This window comes from Cylas formicarius, unplaced genomic scaffold (assembly GCF_029955315.1).
Source record: "Cylas formicarius isolate icCylForm1 unplaced genomic scaffold, icCylForm1.1 PGA_scaffold_4__25_contigs__length_36172078, whole genome shotgun sequence".
Classification (NCBI taxonomy): Eukaryota; Metazoa; Arthropoda; class Insecta; order Coleoptera; family Brentidae; genus Cylas; species Cylas formicarius.
In genome coordinates, this window is record NW_026844334.1 from 29,104,900 (window position 1) to 29,128,777 (window position 23,878).

The following is a 23,878-nucleotide window of genomic DNA, read 5'->3' on the forward strand; positions in this document are numbered from 1 at the left end:
TCTGTGTTTGTTAAACTACATTTTAATTTGAAAATTCTTTCGGTCCTAGGTTCGATTGAAATTCGATTTTGAATATTTTGTTCAGGTTTTTTACAAATTTTGGGAAGAACAGATTCGTGTCCTACTTTATGCAAAGGCATTGTTTTAAAATTCGTTATAAGTTTTTTGGACTTTAAATCGATTATACATTGGTAGCGATCAAGAAAATCTAAACCGAGAATTCCGTCAAATTCGATGTCAAGATCGTAAAGATAGACTTTATGTTTGTCGTTATCGGTGAATGGAATAAGTGTGGATTCTTTAATAAAAAGTGTTTGATTTGTTATACCTTGGATGGTAATATTTTCCTTAACTCGTGTTCTGTAATTTTCAGCGGTTTTATATTTAAAGATAGAAATACCTGCGCCTGTATCTATTAATATTTTGAATTTTTGCGTAGCGTCAAAAATATAGTATAAATTTTTAGAATTTACCGTAAGAAGAGGGTTTAACAGAAGTTCTGTTCTGGAAAGTTTAGATTGGGATTCATGTTGTCTAAATTCAGGGTTTGAATTTGGGAATTGATTTCGAAAATCGGGTCTGGAGACATTTCGTCTGGTGGGATATCGTAAGGGCTTTCTTGAAAATCCTGCTCTGGTTCGCAGTTTTCTGGATGGTTAGAATAATGATTTTGAAGTTCATTATCTTCTTGAAGAGTGTAATTTTCATGTGAAAATTCCTGGGAATTTCCGGAATAACCGTCGATGTAGATCGGGTTTGAGTTTACATGATGAGTTCGCTGCGGGTTTGGATTCATAAAATGTGGCTTAGGATAAGAGTTTGAAGATTTCATCGGTATTTGATTCGAATTGTTGCTAATGTTGTTTTGTTGGAACCAATTAGAAGGTCGCTGTGGATATTGCGAAAAATTTGGTTTGACATGCTGATGCGTACTTCTACATTGATTTGAAGTATGACCAATTTTATTACACAAAGTGCATTTGGGTTGCTGAAGAGGGGTTCGAATATTCGCAGAGTGCGATTTAGGAGAATTTAATTTAACAGATTTTTGATTTTCAAAATATGAGAGTTGGAGTTCTCGACGAATCCTTGCTTGGGCTTCTAAAAGTGAAGTGGGATTACTAGCACGAATGAGTTGACCTAATCTAGGTTCTAAACCTGTAAGAAGTGTATTAAGGGTCATAGTCTCAATTAAAGATATCTGAGCATCCTTTTGCTCTTTGGATCCTAATGTGGTGGATTTTTGAACACATGAATGCATTTTCGCATTTAGGACTTGAAGACGATTGAAAAATGTTAATGCTGATTCATTGGGCAATTGTTTAAGACGTTGAAGGTCATGCATTAGGGAAGGTAAATCTCTAGAATCACCAAAGTGTAGAGTTAATAGTTTCTTTATTTCTAGATATGAATCAGGATTCCTAGAATTAATTAATTGAGCTGCTTTACCGCGGAGCTTATTTTTAATGTGAATCACTAAAAGAATTTTTTGTTGCGTTGTTGCCATATTATAAGCACAATCACACGCGTTTATAAAATTTCCTAAAAAGATTTGGTCGGCCTCAAATTCAGGTACGATACAGAAAATTTCCGAAAGTTTATATGGTTCAACTTCCAGCATTGTACTAGGTTCGTCTGATTGAGTTGCCATTATTTTAGGTTTAAGAAAAAGCAAATAAGTTTATAAGAAGTTCAAACACAATTATTTTTTGTTTTAAATATTGCCAAGTTAAACTTGGAGACTAAAATTTAATCAAAATAATTATCGCGGAACGATTCTACGTTGGGAAATTCAATAAATAGGTAATTTTCAACCTTGGGTAATCGAACGTAATAAATTCAACAATGTTGCAAATTAAAAATAAAATTATTCGTAACGATTCTTAACACTTACAGTACTATTTTCATTGCTGCCTTTCGAGACGGTTGATGGGTTTATCCTTGTTCCGGTACGATGGGCTGTCTTCGTTGTTCCCTAGATTTAGGGGTCGGAATCTGCCGCCACTAGTTAGAATACTCGTGTTCTAGCAACGTGAACAGATCCTACTCCGAATTCTTGCCTCTCGAAACGGTGATGGAAGGTTCCTTGTTCCGGCACGACTGGGCTGCGATGGTTCTTCTTTCCGTCTAAGGGATTGGAATCCGCCGTCACTAGTTAGAATACTCGTGTTCTAGCAACGTGAACGGATCCTACCGACTGCGCCAATTTTTATATTTCACTTTTCAAAAATAACTTTTTAAAAAATATATTTATTAACTTTAAATTAAAATTATAATCGAAATGAAATTGGACATAATAACCTCGTGACGAGAGAATGTTATCAGACCGTTAAAATCAAACTAAAAATGGACATAATAACCTCGTGATGAGAGAATGTTATCAGACCGTTAAAATACAACTAAAAATGGACATAATAACCTCGTGATGAGAAAATGTTATCAGACCGTTAAAATCAAACTAAAAATGGACATAATAACCTCGTGATGAGAGAATGTTATCAGACAACGTTTTACAATAGAAATTCGTATTTATAATAAATTTATGCTGACGTTGACGGGGTCGACGGCTGCGGATGTTGCGACATATCGTTGACACGACGTTTTCGCAATCGTTGCACTCTTGCAGGTCGGTGGCATTTAACCCATATGGACAATAGGATTTCCGGATATAACATATATATATATATATATATATATATATATATATATATATATATATATATATATATATATATATATATATATATATATATATATATATATATATATATATATATATATATATATATATATATATATATATATATATATATATATATATATATATATATATATATATATATATTCTCACGTATTGATTCACGGATGGAAAAATGTGATGACACTATATTCCGGGATATCATCCGTTCGCTCGTTGAACTCCGACTGGAATCCTGCAAATCTTGCATCCGACTGGAATCCTGCAGACGTTTCGCCAAAATCTCACTTGGCATCTTCAATGCTCGCGCTCCGAAAACACTTCGAGTCACAATATAGTGTCATCATATATATATATATATATATATATATATATATATATATATATATATATATATATATATATATATATATATATATATATATATATATATATATATATATTCCGAAAGAAAACGAAGTAGAGTTTTTACTAAAGTCCCTATTCCTGAACTTCTCAACATTATTTACGATATACTAAAATCCTATAATCTGGAATCAACGCTCATCTTAGGTAAATAAACATTTATTTTAAATGATACTACCCGAAAAAGTTTACTTTTGATGCTCTATTGATCGCTTATTTTTTATATGATAAACGCAAGATCTTTCTGTAAGTTTCGGTTGAATTTTCAGGACGTAGTTCTTAGTAAGGAACTAGGATCCCTTGGGTTCAGCATTATCGGCGGCACCGATCATTCCAGTACTCCATTCGGCAATAAGGAGCCCGGGGTATTTATCTCTCATGTAAGTATGGCCGTAATAATTAGTACAACACCAAATCTCTCTAGGTGTAATTTGTGAGAGGGCTTGTATTTATATTTTGTATATCTTGCAGATGGTACCAGGTGGTACGGCCGCCAGCTGCGGCAAGCTCCGTGTGGGAGATCGAATCCTCAAAGTAAACGGAACGGATGTTACTCAAGCCACTCATCAGGAGGCGGTTATGGAGTTGATTCGACCAGGAAGTGATACAATCACGCTGACTGTGCGCCACGATCCGTTACCCGATTCGTATCAGGTACGGAAAATCTTTTCGGCGTTTTGGGTATAGCTTCGCTTAAATGACCGACAGTTTAGAAATTTCTTTATTCCATTAATTAATAACATTTATTTTGTGAGGAATATTTATTTAGCTTCACTTTTTTTTCAAGCAAATGGTAGTCACTTACTTAAAAACGATGGTAAGTGCTTAAGAATGTATGTCATTAGAATGTTGTGGAATTGTTAGAGTTTTTGTGCTTTAGATTCGATAAATTCATCGATATTATATTCCATAATTGGAAATTATTCGTTTCTACCATAAAAGATTTATTTATAAATCATAATAATCAAGAAATTTGGTAATGTTAAGCGGAAAAAACTTTGTATATTACTTTTAAATCTCCTGTATCAAGGAATTTCGTTTCCTTTTTCTCTTGCTTCTTCTTGGCGTTTCGCAAAAAACATGGAGAACACGCATGCCTGGTAATTTTGAAACTTTTTTTGCAGTAATGAATTATAGTTTTGGATGATAGGTTATAATTATATAGCTCCTGCTTTATTTTGATTTTGATTTTGTTTTGTTAGATTAGATGGCCTTATTAAAGGTTTTTGTTGTGATTTTAAAAGTATGTAAAATTCTTTTTCTACTCCCTTGTGTAAATTACCTAATTATACCCGATCTAGCATGCGGATCCGAGCCCCTTTTGGCATTTCCGGAAATATTGCCGCGCGGGTTCGGGAGCAATCGGATGTTTTCGGAGATTTTATCGGGCGACTTGAATTTTGACGTTTGACAGTTCTGATGGTCATGTCAGTTAATGTATTGGTGTTGTTTTGCAAAATACCCAAGATCTAACGGTTGTAGAAAAAGTATAGTAAGCAACATGTTTGGTAAACTCGTTTATTAAACACTGGCTCCGCTCGTGCCAAATAAACTTGTGACTCAAATGCCGTTTACCGCACTTGTTGTATAATATGCTATTGTCTTATGGTTCCTATTTGGCAGCCTGTACTCCTGACTTGATGAATTATTGAATTCATAAATAAGTTCGACAAAAATGAGATCAGTCACCTTTTGCTTGATCCTGTTTTTATTAATTTCGTTAATATTAATGAAGATCGGGTTTACTTTTTCTTCTACTAGTATTTGCAGGTTGACATTTTTATCGGTCTGTCAAAGCCTTTTTCAGGTCTGTTTGTATTATAATGGACCAGGTATATAAAATTAAACTTTGTGCCAAATGTTTTTATGTTGACAACTGATTTTATATAATTTTGGTAGGCTGATTTCAAAAAGTTTATGAATTCATATGTATCATGTAAGCTTTTTTGCAAATATTAAAGGAAAAAACGATATTTCTAAAATAAATTATTTTTAATTCAGCAAAAAAGTGAAGTCCTTCTTAAAAAAAGTGAAAAAAAAAAACTTTTGTCAGACTTGTTTGAGTGAAACCTTGGTCTTTTTCTCAGAAAACTGCGTTGTCAACATTCGGCTGCGTGTTTTTAAAAGCATATATTCCATTGCCTTAATGTCCTGGTGAAAACTCTCTCCCCGTTCTTCGCTAACTGCTCCAAGATTTTCAGGAGAACAGTTTGTCCTTAGAATTCCCAAGAAACTTATCTTCTTCTACTTCTTCTACTTCTTTAAATGAAACTCGGACTTTTTTAGGCATTGTTAATTGTGTTTTGAAAATCCCTGCCTTTGCATAATGTTCCTATCTGCGGCACAACAAAAATATCATCTTGCCATCAGATATGGCTGGAAATTTCTCTCACAAATATTTGAAAATAAAACTAAGCTATCTCTTAATACATTTTTGCTACCAGGTGTAAGGCTTATTCTGGTAGGCCATTCTGTTCGAGCCCAATGTCTCGTGTCTGACTATCTCACTCACTAATAAAGCATGGACATTTTGTATAACCCTCCTGTTGTCCTAGGAGCATGCACAGTACTTTACGGTTACCACACCGGACGAATAAATGGGCCACAATGAACAACACTGGTCCCTATATGAATTCTAAGGCCCCAAAATGTTGCGTCACATTTGCTTTTCGATAAAGAGTTACTATTTTTGACAGAAATATTTTACTGTTTAAGTTAAATTAAAAACTTCAATTTCAATTTTTTCAAACGAAATGCCCATGCTTTTGAATTCCTCCTGCATCGATTGTTGATGAGTCGAACTTGCTGAAGTTTTGCTAATCATCCTATTGACTTCTTGAGAGCCTTAACTGAAAATGGTTTGCATTCTACACTGTACCTGCTGATATCTTATTTAAGGGAGGCGGAGCTAAAGGAAGCATGAACATCATCTGTAATTACTGTTTCCCACCTTGAGCCACGGTTTAGATTGTTCGCTTGTGTAGAGATTCTCAAATTTTTCTTTGGTATAAGAATTAATCTTAAATATTAAGAGATTAGATATTCAGAGATTTTTGGTAGTAAATCTGGTTTTAAGATTATATTTTTCAGGAACTTTTGATACGTCGTCAATAATGTTTTGAATATACTGGGTTGTTTTTTATATTTGCGTGCCCATCTAACGGAAGTAACAGAGAAAAACTTTTAATACAAGAGTTGTATTATTTCTGTAGTATTTTCTTTAGACGCATCGCAAAGTTTGGAAACAGTAGGAAGTTTTTTATTTTGTAATGGAATACCCTATATATTTTCTTTTATGACGAAAGTTTTTTTCTCCTGATCTCAAAAATATAGAGATTGTTGATATTTGGATAAGTCTTCCTTCAATTATTTAAGTTTAAGTTTTTGATTAACTAAACAGATAGTAATCAAGTTGGCTAGGCGTTACGCAAATTGAAACCTTCCATTAGGAAAATGTGTTACTCAGAGTAAGAACAGCTTCAAGTAATTCGTCTTTTTTACTACTAATAGTACTAATTAACCAATAATACTAAATATTTTAAAGAACATAATATCAACAAAAAAGTACTATAACAAAACCAATAACAATGATATTTAAACGAACTATAATGAAAATATAACGTGAAGTAAATGGCTATGTTTTCTATTTTTTCTCTTATTTTATATTTTCTTTTACAAGTATAAAAGGTAATACTGCAAAAATTATACAACTTTTGTATTAAAAGTTTTTCTCGGTGACTTCCGTTAACCCCTGTGAGGGTTCGCAAATAAATTCATTTTCTTCGGGACGTTGTGATGGACGTGGTGGTTGCAATGGAGCAATAAATATATTGATTGTGGAAATTATTTGGGAGATTCGGTTTGGGTTAATTTTATGGATCTGTAAACAAGAGAGTTGATAACCGATTATATTTGGGCCAGATAGTGACGATACAATGCATTAAATTATCGGTCTATCTACGTACGTTTTCTAGAAACTCAATGACTCAATGTTAGGTCCGATTTTCTAATAATAAGAATATCTAAGAATGGGAGATAAATATTAGTTTCTAATTCAATGGTATAACGTATTTTAGGGTGTATAGAGTTTAAATAGTTATGAAAATCCCAGATTAATTGTTGACCATCAGGCCAAATAACAAAAGTATCATCATCGTAGCATCGACATAGTTTTGGTTTCAGATGAAAAGTACTGTACTGTACATATTGGTGATACGTCAGCGAGTTCGACTCACTAATTTATTAATGCAGGAGGAATCCAAAAGATTTCTAAATAGTATTATAGTAGCTTGCTTTGTGCTTTGAAAAAGAAATAATAATTTTTGATTTTGCTTCTCGTGGAAGATATGTATGTGTAAGTTGCGGTGTAATTGTGTTTGTAAAGAGTTTTAATTTTTTGTTGCAAATAGATTGTTTTTTTTTTGGGGGGAAACTGCGCTTTATGTGCACCCTTATAATTGGTCTTGTCTCATTTAATTAATCTGCAGGAATTGACTATCGAAAAGGGCGAAATGGAAAAACTCGGAATACATATCAAGGGCGGGCTGCAGGGTCAAAGAGGCAATCCGCTGGACCGATCTGACGAGGGTGTATTCGTGTCAAAGATCAACAGTGTGGGGGCGGCGCGTCGTGACGGTCGCTTGAAAGCGGGTATGCGCTTGCTGGAGGTAAACGGCAAGTCGCTTTTGGGAGCTACGCATCAGGAGGCGGTCAACGCGCTCAGAAACTGCGGCGACAAGATCCGCCTGGTCGTGTGCAAAGGTTATGACAGATTGGATCTGGATAGGGCGGTGGCCGAAGGACGGCTGGATAGAGGCGGTTCGATCAGTAGCCGGTCGCAGAGCGTCAGCAGTTTAGACGTCCCTCCCGACGAAGAAGTATTGCAGGTACGCATTTTCGAATTGGTAGTCCCACTCTGTTTCAAAAGAGGAAAAAACCTTAAGTTATTAAATTTAGTTTCATGGAGTCTAAAGTTTTCATCTTGGTTTTTATAGGCGCTGAAAAGCCACCAAAAACAAGTCACAATTTCTGAGAAACAATTCAGAATTTCTGATGTAAGGCTTTCGTAATGGACATTGCGAATAGAATTATCCGATAATTCAATCTCTATTATAAAATTCCATTTTTTTCTTACTACTACCAAAATTGTTATTGTTAGAAATGGTATTTTGATTGCTCCCGTACTACATCTTTGAAGTATTTATTAACACAATCAGTAGATATTCCTTGAACTTTTTGATTGCAAATAAGTCAAAAACAAAAACAACAACAAAACAAAATTAGACGACCTTTTCATGAAAATTTCTTCTATAAATATTTTTTCATCATATTTCAACCAGAAGTCAATAGATAAAAAAAGTATTATTCCATTTTTCTAAATAATATCATAAAACTGGCACCCTCTGTTAGCAATGTCCTAATAAGTTTCAAAATTATAATTTTCATGTCAAAAAATTTAGCACTATCTCAATTAATGAGAATAAAATTGAACAATTGCCCTATATCTCCGAAACCAGCGATATCGGTATGAAGCATATCATATATCAATCATAATATTATAGTGGCTACAATTACCCTGTGTGTATATATATCCATTCGCAATGTCCCTTACGAGAGACTTACTTCAGATATTTGTAGTTGTTCTTCAGAATTTCTGGCTTGTTTCGCAGAGTTTCTGACTTCTTTTTTAGAAAATCTGACATGTTTCGCATAAATTTTGACATATAAAAAATTCTGACTTGTTTTTCAAAAGTTCTGTCTCAAATCAGAAATTCCGATTTATTTCTCAGAAATTCTGCTCTTTTTCCAGAAGTTCTGATCTAAGTCCAAAATTCTGACTTATGCGTATATTTATTTTTGGTGGACTTTTGTAATTTTAATTTTTAATTAGACAGTTTTTTAATAATATCTTTGAATTTTGATAATTTCTCAATTGGTTTTTATCTACTATAATTGTTTTGTTGATTTTAAGTACAGACTTTGACAGTTGACAGTAAGAGTTTCCTGTACTTTAGTGGAAAACCATTTTATTTAAAGAATTGAATGTTGTTGAAGTGTTTATGAAACCTAAAAGCTCTATAATGCAAATTTAAGGTAAAAATTATCCTTTTCTAAGCAATGAACAAGTGTTTTTCGTTGTTATTATTATGCATAAAAAAGAGATTTGCAGGAGGGTACAAAACGTGCTTTCTCTAAAAGTAACAAGACTCGCTAGAATTCGTATTGAAAGTAGTCTCTTCTGTCAAGCTCAAACCTACAAAGTAAAAAACTTGCAAGTAATCCACTCTCAATCTTCAATTGATACTGCTTACTTGAAAAGTTGCTTCGAATTTTCTAAAACATCCACATAACAAATGTCGCCCGAATAAAAAACAACAGCTTTTAATTAGATATTTTAATAAAAAAAATATATTTTTTTGTCTTTAAAAAAGCTATTTTCGAAATTTCATAGTAGTAGTAGTATATATGTCTGGATTTTACAGAATTCTAACCAACTTTTCAAATAATTCTTTTAAAATAAAAATTGACCCACATTTGACACGGTTATGTGTCATTATCGAAACATAGTAAGCACAGGAAATTGTGATACAAAATAGGTGAAAAGGAGACCTTTTGAATACCACAAACTAAGTAACATAATGGAAATGTGTTTATGGTACCTACATTCTTAAGTAGTGTGATAGTTTAAAAATTCGTCGGGAGTGTACTGTGCTGTGGTGATGTACGGAGGGCCATCTATTGCCAATTGTCGGAGACGAAGTCGGCGAAGGAGCGCCTAGTGGCCAGTTCCTTTGTAGGGGACCAACTGTGTTGTGCTATTTGATTGTTTTGTTCGATTTCGATCTGCTGAACCAGAGTAGGTACGACCGGTCCATGCAATTTGTACTTTTGTGTTTTTCACGTATAGTAATATACTATGTTTTCGCCGCTTCTGAACCCGGTGTGCTTCGGTAGAAATCCATCACAGTAGTTTATCCTGTATTTCGTATTCCGGGTGGTTGAAACATATTCGATATACGCTCTGCTAAAATTTTAAACAAGGCAAATTCTCGAATAACATTGAACATTCACCCGTTCTTGACCGATGAGGTCAAACTGTTGTACTAAGATTTTATAAAAGATTGGTTAGTCATATTTTTGCCTATTAAAAAAAAACGATGTATTTAACCCTGAACTACTATCGTGGGGTCAAATCTCGCCCCAGCACTTAAGCTTCTTGGTTTACCTGGCAGACGGTTCCGCGCATGACCTTGTCGTCCTATGTATTCTCCCACTTAAGTGCATAGTTTAGTATACCGTTTAGTAGTAGAGCTTGCGTCGCACTAATTGCAAGTAATTTGCTATTGGGGGTCGAATTTGACCCCGCGATAGTAGTTGCGTTCATTTTATTTTAGTAAGAATGACTTCTAATAGTGCTAATATTCGAATTGGCGGTGTCACAGTGAGAATGTTGAAGATAATAGTGACAATAATAACAGTAATACAGACAATGAAGGTGAACACTTTGAACATGATACAGCGTCAGAAATCCATCTAAATGACGCAGATTACATAAGCGACGAAGTTGAATCAGCATCTGATGAAGAATCGTCTAAAAATTATTATTACAGACGCAACAGACATAAGTGGGCTAAAAATCCTCCGGCACCATCAACAGTTCGCGCGCACAATATTATTACGCACCTTCCAGGTCTTCGTGGACCGTCATCAAAACCATCTAGTCCAATTGAATCGTGGTATCTAAGTAGCGAATTATGGAGATACATGCACATTTACCGATCATGTAAGCGAAACTGAACTGAAAGCCTTTTTGGGTGTTTTATATCTCTCTGGTTTATTCAAATCTAACAAACAATGTCAAAGGAACGCTTCTTATTTCTTCTCACTGCCATTAGATTTGATAATCATGTAATAAGAGAGCAAAACAAGGCCAGTGGTGATAGATTTGCAGCAATATCCCATTTGCTCAACACTTTTATAAGCCAACAGTATAGCACAATCGATTAGATGTTGGTTGGGTTTAGGGGCAGATGCCCTTTTAGGATGCATATGAAAGCCAAACCAGTCAAGTACGGCATCAAGATTATGTGTCTATGTGATTCCAAGACACATTATTTGTTAAATGCTTTCGTGTATGCGGACAAAACCAATGAACCCTATCCTCTGAAGCTGTCCATACCTACCAGATCAGTACTCACTTTAGTGAATCCAATTGCTAATAGTAACAGGAATGTCACTGGTGATAACTGGTTCACTTCATTAGAGGTTTTTAGTGAACTAAAGAAACTTGGACTTACATGTGTGGAAACCATGCGTAAAAACAAGAGGGAAATTGTTATGTTTGGTTTTACTCGAGACAACACACACACAACACCATGACAACTCTGTTGATCAGGAAACTAAAAAACGTGAGATAATAATGTTGTACAATAAGACGAAAGGAGGAGTTGATGCCCTTGACCAAAAATAATGGATATTGCTATGGTAAATAGTCGTATCATTTGTCACGCAGCTAATTCTGGAATAAAAAAAAATGTCTCTGAGTTTATCAAAGAGCTAGGAATGAGTCTTATTGATAAGTATTTGAAAATAAGATTTGCTATGCCCAATTTGTCCAGATAACTTCGCTCAATAATCTCGAAAGCATTAGGATCTGAAAGTACTCGTGATTGTGAGCCTAGAGAAAGAAGGTCCTGTTGTAAGGCGTAGATGCTACTTGTGTCCCAGGGGTAAAGATACCAAACATTCCACCATGTGCTCAGAATGTCATAGGACAATCTGCAAAACTCATTCACTACAACAATTCACCTGTACTTCATGCCAAGAATTGGTAAGCATTACATAAAAAATCAATTTATATTGCAATCATATTTTCAAAAGTTATGTGTCCTTTTTTTTGCTTGAGATTTGAATGTTTTTCTTCTGTTGCAGGTGAAGATGGTATTATGAGAATCTTATTTCCAGAGACTTTTTGTTCCAGTATTTGTTAATATTTTTTTTGTTCTAATAAACGTTTGTTTTTGTGGATATAAAAATGAAGGTGTTGCTTATTCATGTTCTAATATTTTAATTTTTTTTGAAATATAAGTGTCTTTTACATTGATCAAAAATTAAAAAAATCACAAATTACATTTAAATAATTACCACAGCCAATTAAAAATTGAGGGGTCCTTTGTGACCCCACGATAGTAGTTATGTAAGTATAAATGGGCGATAGTAGTTCAGGGTTAAAATAAGTTGGTGCGAATTGCGTCTTTCCAAAGTCAAATTCTTAGCATTTCGCATATGTTTTGCTATCTTAAATTTTGTGTGACCAGACTAGCTTGATTTGTTTCAGGAGAATAAGTTTAAATCGGAAGTGGTCCAGTTCGAAAAGGAGGAAGCCGAAAAACGAATACAATGCATTTCCGATTTGAATGACATTTCATTGGTCGAGGAAAAACAAACCACTTCTGCCGAGAAGGTATACTATTAAATTACAAATTTATAAGAGACCGTTCTAGATTCTAAAATACAATTAAATGGCTTAACTCTAACTTTAAACGAGCTTGTGTTTCGAGGACTGACGAATACCTGCACTGAATTTTGTCGTACCTTTTTTCAACATTGTGCCCCTTTCAAAGACGGATAGACTGCTATTGAGTGTTATAGTTCTAACAAAATTGGTGATTGAATAACCTGTTTTTAAATGAAGTCACCAACAGGAAGATTGAAAAAGTTTAGTTTCAAATAAAATGTAGTGGTGGCCGTCCGGATGACGTCTCACTTAAGTTGATAACTTATGTTGTTACTCATCTAACTGCTCACATTACCATTAAATGAAATACCTTTTTAAGACAGGCAGTTTTAAACATAATAATCTCACTGGGCTCCAACACTTGCAGCATTTAAGGCTACTCTTTAAAAATCTTTGATCTATATCGGTCACTCAGCTCACACTTTTTTTACAGAAAATTATTCCTATTTACAAATCTTCTGGATTCTTTCTGCGTCGGTTGTTTATAAATCAAACTTCCTGATGTTTCGCCAATTATTCTGTTGGCTTCTTCACAGGATGATTGGCCTGTGGAAGTTTTTTTGAAAAACATTATTTCCTGCGACTTAGTTGGGATTTCGACAGCAACATAGCATAAAAACAGTTATTACACGTGTCTGATAATATGTATGAAACCAGTGATCAGGATACTAAATATTTGCCTTGTATTGTTAGTCTATAGTAAAGGACTTAAGGCCCTTGTTCTTACTAATTTTATTGACTAGTCAAAACCAGTCTTATTGTGTAACTCTTACGATTTATCTTCACACGTTTCTTTTATCTTTTTAATTGATTTGTAAAATAAGTATTAAGTTTAGCTCCAACTTGGGCGAGTTTTATTTATCAGAGCAATACTAACATAAAAAACTGAAAAACAGCGCGTGCTCAAAAAATTATTTCGCCATGGCATAGATAAAAAGTTTAGGCTATTGAAAACACCTAATGAATTAAGGACATGCGATGAAACAAAAGTCTTCTTTATATACATACTTACATAACTTTAAGCGGTTTTAAAAATTTTGATTTACAGCCATCAGTTTTTAGACTTTGACAAAAAACTAACAACATGAATCATAAAAAACAATTTTCTGTTTTTTTGCATCCCTAAGCAGAAAAAGTGGTTTTAAAGTTGATAAGATATTCTGAAAATAAAAGGGAAAGTGAACTTTCCAACGAAATAGTAATAGCAAAAGCACTAGGAACCAGTTTAACCGTCGAAAGAGAATAAAAAGTGTAAACGAGGAAAGCCAAAGCCAAAATGGTCATCATGGAAATTAATAAAAATGTTAGGTTTGCGCTATAAAAGACTCTAGCCGAAGATTGTTATGTGAACAGCCACAGATAATGAGTCAGTATGTTCAACTTTTAAGCATATATAGTGAAAATTGCTTATCAAAATTTATAAAAGTCCTATTTTTAGACGAAACGTGGATATTTTCAAATTTAAGTGTTTGAAAATCTTAGACACATGAATGAGTCTGCAAAAAGTGTAAACAGGTAAAGGGGAGAAAACGGCTCATTATTTTGCAACTGTTACCAATAATACAACATTTTAGTCTCTGTGTTTTCTGATCCATTAGTGACCTTTGGACCCGCATGATAAGACTGGATTTGACTTGATAATCTATAAATCCAAGGGATGGGTTGATTTTGTTTTAACGTCGATGGATGATTTTTTTTTGTCAATAGTGATGCATCAATATCAGTTGAACCATTCGTTTTGAGTGTGTGTTGTCAGCCTAAAGGTTCCCTTCGTATGGTACCTTTTTTGTATTTTTATCGTGCTAGGTTTTAGACGTGGTACACGCCGTAGAAACACTCGCCAAAGGACCGCAAGAGAATCACGCGCCTCCCAAATCTCCCGGCGGATCAAATTCGGAATTGAAAACCACGACGATTGTGATGAGCAAACACACCCTCGCGGCGCAGCCCTTAACCGTAAGCCTTTAAATCTCGTTCTATTCAATATGTCCATGCAATGTGTTATTGTGGCTTTGTAGTTTTTGTCCCTGTTTTTGTCCGCATCGGCAATTAACTCGTAACTTCGATGTTATTTTTAACTTTTTAAAATGTAGTGCGGAACATCACGTTAATGGTTAAGAGGTGGAATAACTGGTATAGAAAAAAAAAAAAAAAAGATTTTAAGGTTAAGAAAAACAGATGGTTCAACAAATTTGAAAAAAAAAATATTAAATCGTCCAAAACAAAATGCGGGAAATTATTTTCGAGTTTCTGAAATGGCCACCAGTAGGCGCAGTTGTTATTGTGAGTTTGAAAACAATAAAACATTTCCAATGTCCACCATGGTTAAAGTGCTTACTATTTTAAAGCTCAACCTTTGCTATTAATGATTAGGTTTAACTAACTCACCAAAACTATTGAATTATTGGAGAAAATCTAAGTAGTAAAATGTGTATTGAAATAATCAGTATTTTTCTTCGATTCGAATGCGTAGACACTGAAATGGACAATTATAAAACAATATTGAAAAAAATAAAGTAGAGTAGGCAATCAAGAGACTTTGACAAGCATCCGATTATCAACATGAAAAATGCGAACCTTTGGTAAGATAAAAACAAAACTAATTTTCATGGCAATCTTGATAATTATTTCTGTGAAACAAGATTATTCATTTTTTAAATGGGTTCCTACAGGTTTCGTTAATATGTTGAGTAAGATGTCCGCCGTTGGTCTTGATTACCTGCTTGGGCTTCTCAGGTCATACTTACCAAAGCGTTCATTATTTGTCGAGCGTAATGGATTCAAGTCTTTTATTTTACCGCCACCAGTGGTGTCCCTCAGGGTAACAATCTAACACCACTTCTCATTTCCATCATTAATAAAGATATAGGCTCTAATATTTGAAAACAAATTCTGCTATTCGCAGACAACTTCAGAATGTATATGATAACAAGTACTACACTAGATGACTGCAAAGTTCTACAAAATGATATAACTATGCTCTCATCGTGGTGTGTGACGATTTGCCTTCTGCTTAATATTCAAAAATTTTATAAGATTAAATTTTCTACAAAACTAAATCCAATAACCTATTTCTATTGGCGGACTAAGGTGGCTTTTACTTGAAGAAAAGCCTTTTAACACAACTTAAATTAGAACAAAAAATGTTCAGATTTTGCAGTTTTTAATTCTTTATGACAGTTGTTTCGGCATCACCGTGCCTTTATCAAATACAAAATATAACTAATTCCGACACTTATATATAAAAATCAGTATTAATAGATTTTTAATTACAGGTATAGGGTTATAAATTTAAATTTTAAATTTTCTGGACTTAACTATAACTAAACTACAGAACAAGTTAGGTTTTTCCATTTACCATAAACCCTCACACACGGATACAATAATGCATAATAACTCAAATCACCCTTACACACACAAAATGTCTGCCTTTTATGCTTTTATCAACAGACTACTTAATGTACCACTTTCTACAGAAAATTTTGAAAAAGAATTAAATATTTTAAAACATATAGCTTTTAACAATGGTTACGACCCCTTTTGATAGATAAGATTATAATTGAAAAGTAGTTTTAAATAACTTTGAACTCTGTCTATCCCATATTAAACGCCGAAACAAAATTTATAAAACAATAAAATACATAGGAGAACCTAGCAAGAAAGAACATTTCGAAATATCTATCTAAATTTGGTATTAATATTCATTTAAAAACTGAAAACACCATAGGACATTTTCTAAAAAAACAATAAAACTAAATTACGAAAAACTCAAAAATCTGGAGTCTACAAGTTGAAATGTGGATCTTGTCCCAAAATGTATATCGGACAAACAGGTAGAACATTTAAGAAACGCATTAACGAACATAAAAGGACGTATAAAAATAAAAGTTGGGATTCTAACTGTGCCATTCATTTAAATTCAGAAGTGCATGACTTTGACGATAATTTTGATATTTTACATAATCATTCAAATTGCAAAATACTAAATTTGTTGGAAGCTTTGGAGATTAACAAAATGAGATATTCGAATTTAATACTTAATGTCCAATTGGATTTAAATGCGTCTCCGTTGTTACATTTAAATTTATAACCCTATACCTGTAATTAAAAATCTATTACTACCGGTTTTTATATATATGTGTTGCGGAAACAGCTGTCAAGAATGAAAAACTGTGAAAATCTGAACATTTTTTGTTCTAATTTAAGTTGTGTTAAATGGCCTTTCTTCAAGTAAAAGCCACCTTAGTCCGGCAATAGAAATGGCTTATTAGATTTAGTTTTGTGGAAAATTTAATCTTATAAAATTTTTGAATATTAAGCAGAAGGCAAATCGTCACACACCATGATGATAGTTATATCATTTTGTAGAACTTTGCAGTCATCTAGTGTAATACTTATTACCATATACATTCTGAAGTTGTCTGCGAATAGCAGAATTTTTCTTGAAATATTAGAGCCTATATCTTGAATAATGATAGAAATTAGAAGTGGTGCTAGATTGTTACCCCGAGGGACACCACTGGTGGCGGTAAAATAATGAACGCTCTGGTAAGTATGACCTAAGAAGCCCAAGCAGGTAATCAAGACCAACGGCGGACATCTTACTCAACATATTAACGAAAACTGTAGGAACCCATTTAAAAAATTAATAATCTTGTTTCACAGAAATAATTATAGTTATCAAGATTGCCATGAAAATTAGTTTTGTTTATATCTTACCAAAGGTTCGCATCTTTCATGTTGATAATTGATGCTTGTCAAAGTCTCTTGATTGCCTACTCTACTTTATTTTTTTCAATATTGCTTTATAATTGTCCAATTCAGTGCCTACGCAGTCGAATCGAAGAAAAATACTGATTATTTGAATACACATTTTACTACATAGATTTTCTCCAATAATTCAATCGTTTTGGTGAGTTAGTTAAACCTAATAATTAATAGAGGAATAACAGATATACTTAATATTTGAAAACTACTGAGCAAGTCAAAACGTAGTAATGTTAGCTACGGGATAATTTCGTGCCCTTCGAATGTTTTATTTGGTATATTCGGGTTAGTTGGACATTAATAATAACCCGTAAAGTGATTTTTTTTTTCAAAAATCGAACTTTTTTTTAGCAAAAAGTGTTTTTGTTTATATTTTAGAATATGATAAATATTTTGAGATTCGTTTTCACTGGTTTGTGGGGGCCTTATTTCACTATCTAATGACGCCCATGTTGTTTTTGAAATGATCAGAAAACTTCATCTAGTGGCAAGGTAAGAAATCACATACGTGTCACTTAATAGCACTAGTGATAGCCTAGGATATATATTTCCACTTTCCTTACGGAGATAGAGCAAAAAGCATTCAACTAAAAAAGATGTAATTTGTTCTCTGGTTTAAGTAATTTTTTTTGTAGAAACCGAATTTTAAAATTCCACATAACAATTACGTCCTGTAATGGTCATTTCAGAGACTGGTTTTCGGTATTTTGTCTTGGCCGATTTATTTAAAATATTTGTTTTTTAAATTTCTAGGACCGTCCCGTTACAAAAGTTTCTTAAGAAGGGTCTGGATAGGCATTTTTTTTCTTTCATTCTAGTGATTCCATATGCATCTGAACCATACCATTACAGTTTGTCCCCTATAAAAAATGGTGCTTTATCTGCAAGAACCACCTACATAAACAGTTTTTGAACTAAAGCAAATAATCCAAGTAATCCGTTTCTGACCTATTTTCGAATTTGTGTCAAAAATAACGTTTGAAAGTATAAATGTACCTATCGCATTCTCTGACTTAAGGCCTTTATTATTTGTTTGAAACAGCGTATTCTCAAAGGGTTTTGTCTAAAAGCAAAAGCATATGTTTAATAAAAGTTAAAAACTTTTATGTAATAATTCAATTACCTTGCCTGATAAAATTTATAAAAAAAATCCCGAAGAACATTAAACAATAAGTTTAGTGCTGGATTGTTTTTTTTTGTCGCCATTATTTTCTTGTCCAATTAATATCAGTTTAGCATTTTAACATAATTTTTTTTTTAATTTTGAAATCCACAAACATTTTGAAATAGGGAACCTTATACAAAGCTACCGAACGCCAAATATGATGAAATTATAAAATTGTTCTTTCTTTAAAGATTTTTTCCTTTAAATTGTAATTGTAAGTGTATTTATTAATTTTTATAAGGTCAACACAAATCATTTAAGTAATTCCCCATCTTTAAGGAAATCAAACTTCGATATATAACAATGGCTTTGAGTCGGACAAATCGATAGATATGTTTGACATGCAAGCCTGATTTTTAACATAAAATGCAAAATATGTCGCGGTAAAACTTAGATTTAGGTTGTTATAATATTAAATGTCTAGAAAGTTCCGAAGATTTCAAAAATGATTAATTTTTTAATTAATTTGTACACTTGCTTATTTGTTACATTGTGGATACATTATTCCAAATTTTCACTGTGTTCGTGGTAACTGGAGCAAGCTAGGCTACCAGTTGCCGCAGACTTATTGTCGAGTAACCCTAACCTAAATGACTTACAGTTCACAGTTATGTGAAATGCACCACAATAGACAACCGCAATGCGTTTTGGTTAGATCTTGTATACAACAATTTAATATTGCTATTATAAAAACATACTGATTTTTATTTTTTTTTAACCAAACTAAAACTAAATTTAAAGAAAAACTTTGTTGTCACCTGCTTTTTTTTCATTTTTATAGTTTCCAAGAAAAAGAAATTAAACGTAAACATTACAAGAAAAAAAATGTTCTAAATAGTTACAATTTAAAAATGATTTGTAAATAAACATTATTGAAACTAATAAGTCAATAACAAGCAAGAAGTGAAACAGTAATGTTCGGGCTCGCCAAATTGACCACAATTGACTAGTCAAAAAATGTTTTAAGTAATTCAATTGTAGAGTGTTATCTAGCATTACCATTATTTAAAATTAATGTGTATTTTATAATAAATTATTATGCGTTTGTGGTGTCCAATTTACCTATAACCCTCTTCTAGAATATTCAAATACGATATTTAGCGATTCGGGGAATCCCAATAATAATATCGAGTCTATTTATATCCCAGAACGACCCGATGGCGACGTAACCCATAATATAAGTAAATAAAAATTTCATCTTTTATTTCTGTCAAGTGACCGGTCATATGAGTGGTCAAAAGTTTCTAAATAAAACATAAAAAAATATGTCGTAGTTAAGAAGACCGGTTAGGGTAATTGAATCTTCTCCAATCGTTTTGAAAAAATTAAAAAATATTTAGAAAGTGCATTTATATAATAGTAAAAATGTTGTAAAATTTAAAAAAAAGACGCTAACGATTTTGCTTCATTGGTGCTTTTTAATAAGTCAGTAAGACGCTGTATGATTCTATAATGTCCAATTATAATCTTTATTGCTAATTCTTATTATAACAAAACTATTGCATTGAATAGAAAACCATTCAGATTATAATGGCGGAGATAATAAAATGAGGATCACAAAATATTATTTTAAATGATTAAAATAACAATTTAAATGGGCTATTTGAAACATCATTATCAATTTTAAGGAAAATCCTTTTTTTTTCTGTTAAACCTATCCTTGTAGTAGAAAGTCCTATTTTTTAGTTCCAGGAATATGCAGTATTAAAAAAAATCACTTTTAACTGAAAATGAAACAATTTTTTTTTACAATCATACCTAATTGCCTTTACTTAGATTTGGGTAAGAAAACTAAAGAAAATGATTAAGAACCTTTAGGTGTAATCTTTCACCCATACTTGGTTCCATTATCCTGTAATTCTTGTTTCACAACGTGCTATAGCTTGGGAGTGTCCTGGTGAAGTGATTTCAAGTTAAAAATGTCAAATTAACACATACCCGGAACGATATTTTAACTGAGGTTCAAGCATTTGAAATTTTAAAGACCATTTAAAAAGAAACCGTTTTATTTAATTAGTTGCTGCAGTATTACGTTTGGCTGTTAATATTATTATTAAAAAGTTCAGGTGGCTGTGAATCTTATTTATTTTGAGAGCAAAGGGCAATTAAATTAATTTTCCGTGTTTATTTTCTTGTGTTAAATTAAAATACTCTTCAAGGTACAAAGTTTACTTTTTCGAATGAACAATACGCCGACATTCACTTTGTTTATGGATTGTGTAATGGAAACGGACGAGCGGCAGTTGATGAATGTCGTCGGCGATTTCCCATTCTTATAGAGTTCCTTGCCGAACTGTTTTTAGCAATGCCTCATTGTGTGTGGCCTCATTGTCCGTTTATAAGTATCCGAAGAATAGGTAATAGACTTAACGTAGGCCGAATGAGAGTATGGAGAACTTTATACACTGTACGAGCTTCAAGACTTGAATTTAGTCGTTGGATATTGAAACATTAAAGGATTTGTCGGATAATATTCTTTAGTGATGAAGCATTCACCCGAAACGACGACGGTATCAATAACACCAGGAATTCACATTGTTCGGCACTTGAAACTCCACGACTAACTCTGGAATCCCATTTTTAAGATAGATTTTCTGTGAGTGTTTAGTTAAATAACATCTCAGGACCATTCATTATTTAGGTTTCATTGAAAATGATCCTCCAATATTACTAGACGATGTTCCTTTTAATTTAAGACAACAAATGTGGATTCAGTACGATGGCGTATGTCCTTACTTTGGTCAACAAGTAACATAATTTCTTATCAAAATTATACAAATTAGTTATAAATACATAAAAATAACATAATAAAAAATAAAAGGATTTCTTTTAATTTGTCTAAAATTTCAAGTGCTTAGAATAGCGTTCCCGGTATATGTGTTTTACATTTGTAACTTCAAATCACCCCGGAAACACACTCCTAAGCTTTGGCAGTCGTGTTGTGGGACACCCTGTATATACCACATTGTTTTTTTCTTGTCGCCAACAATTTAAAAAATGAACTACTCTTAAAACCATCAAGAAAACTGAAAATGGAAATGGCGGTCACTGTCTAAGACAACACAACACCTAGAAAGAGCAGGCAAGCGCTAATGGCGACTTTATTCCTTTATTCTATTGGCTGGTAAAACTCACTTTATAGAAGACCCTCTTTTCGTTTTATAATGTTATTCGTTTTGACATTTGATATTATATGAGAACGGAAAAACGTCCTTTGGTAGTAAGTTAGTAATAATTGGTTTTAAACATAATTCTTTTTAATACAAATACGCAATACATTAAATATAGGAAAAAAGATAAACTTTGATGACTAAACCACTAATTAATAAACAAATAAATATGAAAATATTTACAAAAGTAAATAAAATGTTATTTTTTTTATTAGTTAAATTGTAGAAAAAGAGTTGATTTAATGCAAAGTACATTTCAAAGCGCGTAATTTTTTTGAGTGCAATATTTCATTGTTCTATGTATAAATCATCACGCCCTTAAGTTTTTCGCATTTGTTTCGAATCACTTTTTGCAGAGCTACAAACTACCAGATGAAACACACCGTGTTTTGCCGGTTGTCTAATAGTGAATTTTAAGTTGCCTACTGGACGCAGTTATTCCACCTTACCTTATAGGTCAATTGTGTCCATCATAATAGACGAGTGATAGATTTTTTGCCAGCACGGAAGCATTTAAAAGAAAACAACAAACAATAAAGTTACAATACGGCATTTATCACAGCCAAAACTAAGTCGTTTTTTTTTTCTTATAAAAATATGCGTCCGTTTTCGAGATACAGTATATCTTTGTTTATAGAATTTTTTTTATTAATTACTCACCAAACTTATGAAGCGATCTAAAAAATATTATATTTCAAAAAATCAATAGCTCACTGAAATAAATAATTTTATTTTGATTGTACAAAATAAAAAAAGAAATCTAAAAATATTGATACCCTATATCTCGAAAACGAAGCTAAGGGTAATATTTTTGGCTGATAAATGTGCTTTTAAAATTTTTGCATTGAATTTTGAAACACTCTGTTCATAAGTCCAGTTAGATTAATGCAGGTAAAAACTATTTTCAAAATAATAGTTTACTTAAGCGCCTATCTGGGTATTTTCATTTCATTTCCGAAACTCCCTTTCCAGTTGTGGTTTTCTTGTTGAAGTTGAAGAGAAGTTCTTCGATAAAATTGATTTTTCTTCTATTGATGTGAATATGGGTTCCTGCTTTGTTGTCTGTTGCTTGTGATATTCGTCTGTTGTTTTCCGTTAGTCAGATTTAAATTGATATGCTTTATGGACTTCCATTTGTATAGTTATAAACGGTTAAATTTTATTTTGGGTGTGGTTATATATTGGGTTATTATTTTAATTTGTAATAACTGCTGTTGGATTGTACCGATTCTCATTTATTTTGCGCCCCTATTGTCCATTATCTGGCGTTTCTTCAATTCCATAATTCATTCATAAATAAATAAGTATAAACATAGGCCAAGTTGCTTCGAACTTTGATTTCGTTTTTTTTTAAATGTAATTTACACTTATTCTAAAATTTGAATGATTTAACCATTTTCGTCTTGCCTCGAATTATGTAAAGGTTTGAATTGATCACAAATTACAAGTACAAATTTACTTTTATTTTAAAAAATCGATACTTTATTTTATGCAAATTAAATAAATAAATAAAAATAAAAGTATCTTAATTGCCACAATGCCGAGTTGGACGATTTGAAGTGATAGGACGGGACGGATTTTGTAATAATAATGCGGTCGAATTAGATATGGCCTACAACCTAAACTTTTTTTTTTCAATTGAACCTTTGATAATTTAATGAGATGGGCCATGTATATAACATTTTTAACAGGAGAATAAGAGACGACTTCTGTCAGTGTTTTTTATATTTTAAAGATTTTCTAAATAGCGAACAATTATAAATATTATTATCATGAAATTAATAGAATATTTTCCATTATAACAGATCGTGAAGTAGGCTACTAGGGCAATTACATTTAAAAAAAACCGGCAAGTACCCGGTGTCCAATTTTCGAAGGTTTTACGCTTATTAGTAAAGATAGATTGACGTGGTTTTCACCACCCTGTGCTACTTTTCGAGACACAAAAGATACAGCAAACATAATTTTCTATAGTTCTTTTAATTTTTGAGCTGCTATTGAAAGATTTGCATTTTGCTTATTCTAAAGCTTATGGCATACTAAGATTATTTGTTACTATCTACAATTACTTGCCAGAAATAAACCAAATTAATTTTTTTAATGGATCTCGCTCTATATTTTTTAGCATTATACAGTTGATTTTGCCAAGAGCATCT

At 32.6% G+C, this 23,878-nt stretch overlaps 1 protein-coding gene across 8 annotated transcripts in view; it reads left to right on the forward strand.

Moving 5' to 3' along the window:
• The window catches only part of LOC132700465 (protein lap4), a gene marked incomplete at its 3' end in the record, with an annotated part of 233,088 nt that overhangs the window by 138,029 nt on the left and 71,181 nt on the right, over positions 1 to 23,878 (forward strand). For 6 of the 8 annotated variants that reach the window (XM_060667806.1, XM_060667811.1, XM_060667813.1 and 3 more), the window contains 6 exon segments: positions 3,373 to 3,483; positions 3,575 to 3,757; positions 3,891 to 3,920; positions 7,591 to 7,989; positions 12,441 to 12,566; positions 14,427 to 14,576. In XM_060667806.1, the coding sequence (XP_060523789.1) occupies positions 3,373 to 3,483; positions 3,575 to 3,757; positions 3,891 to 3,920; positions 7,591 to 7,989; positions 12,441 to 12,566; positions 14,427 to 14,576 (999 nt within the window). 8 annotated transcript variants of the gene reach the window in all.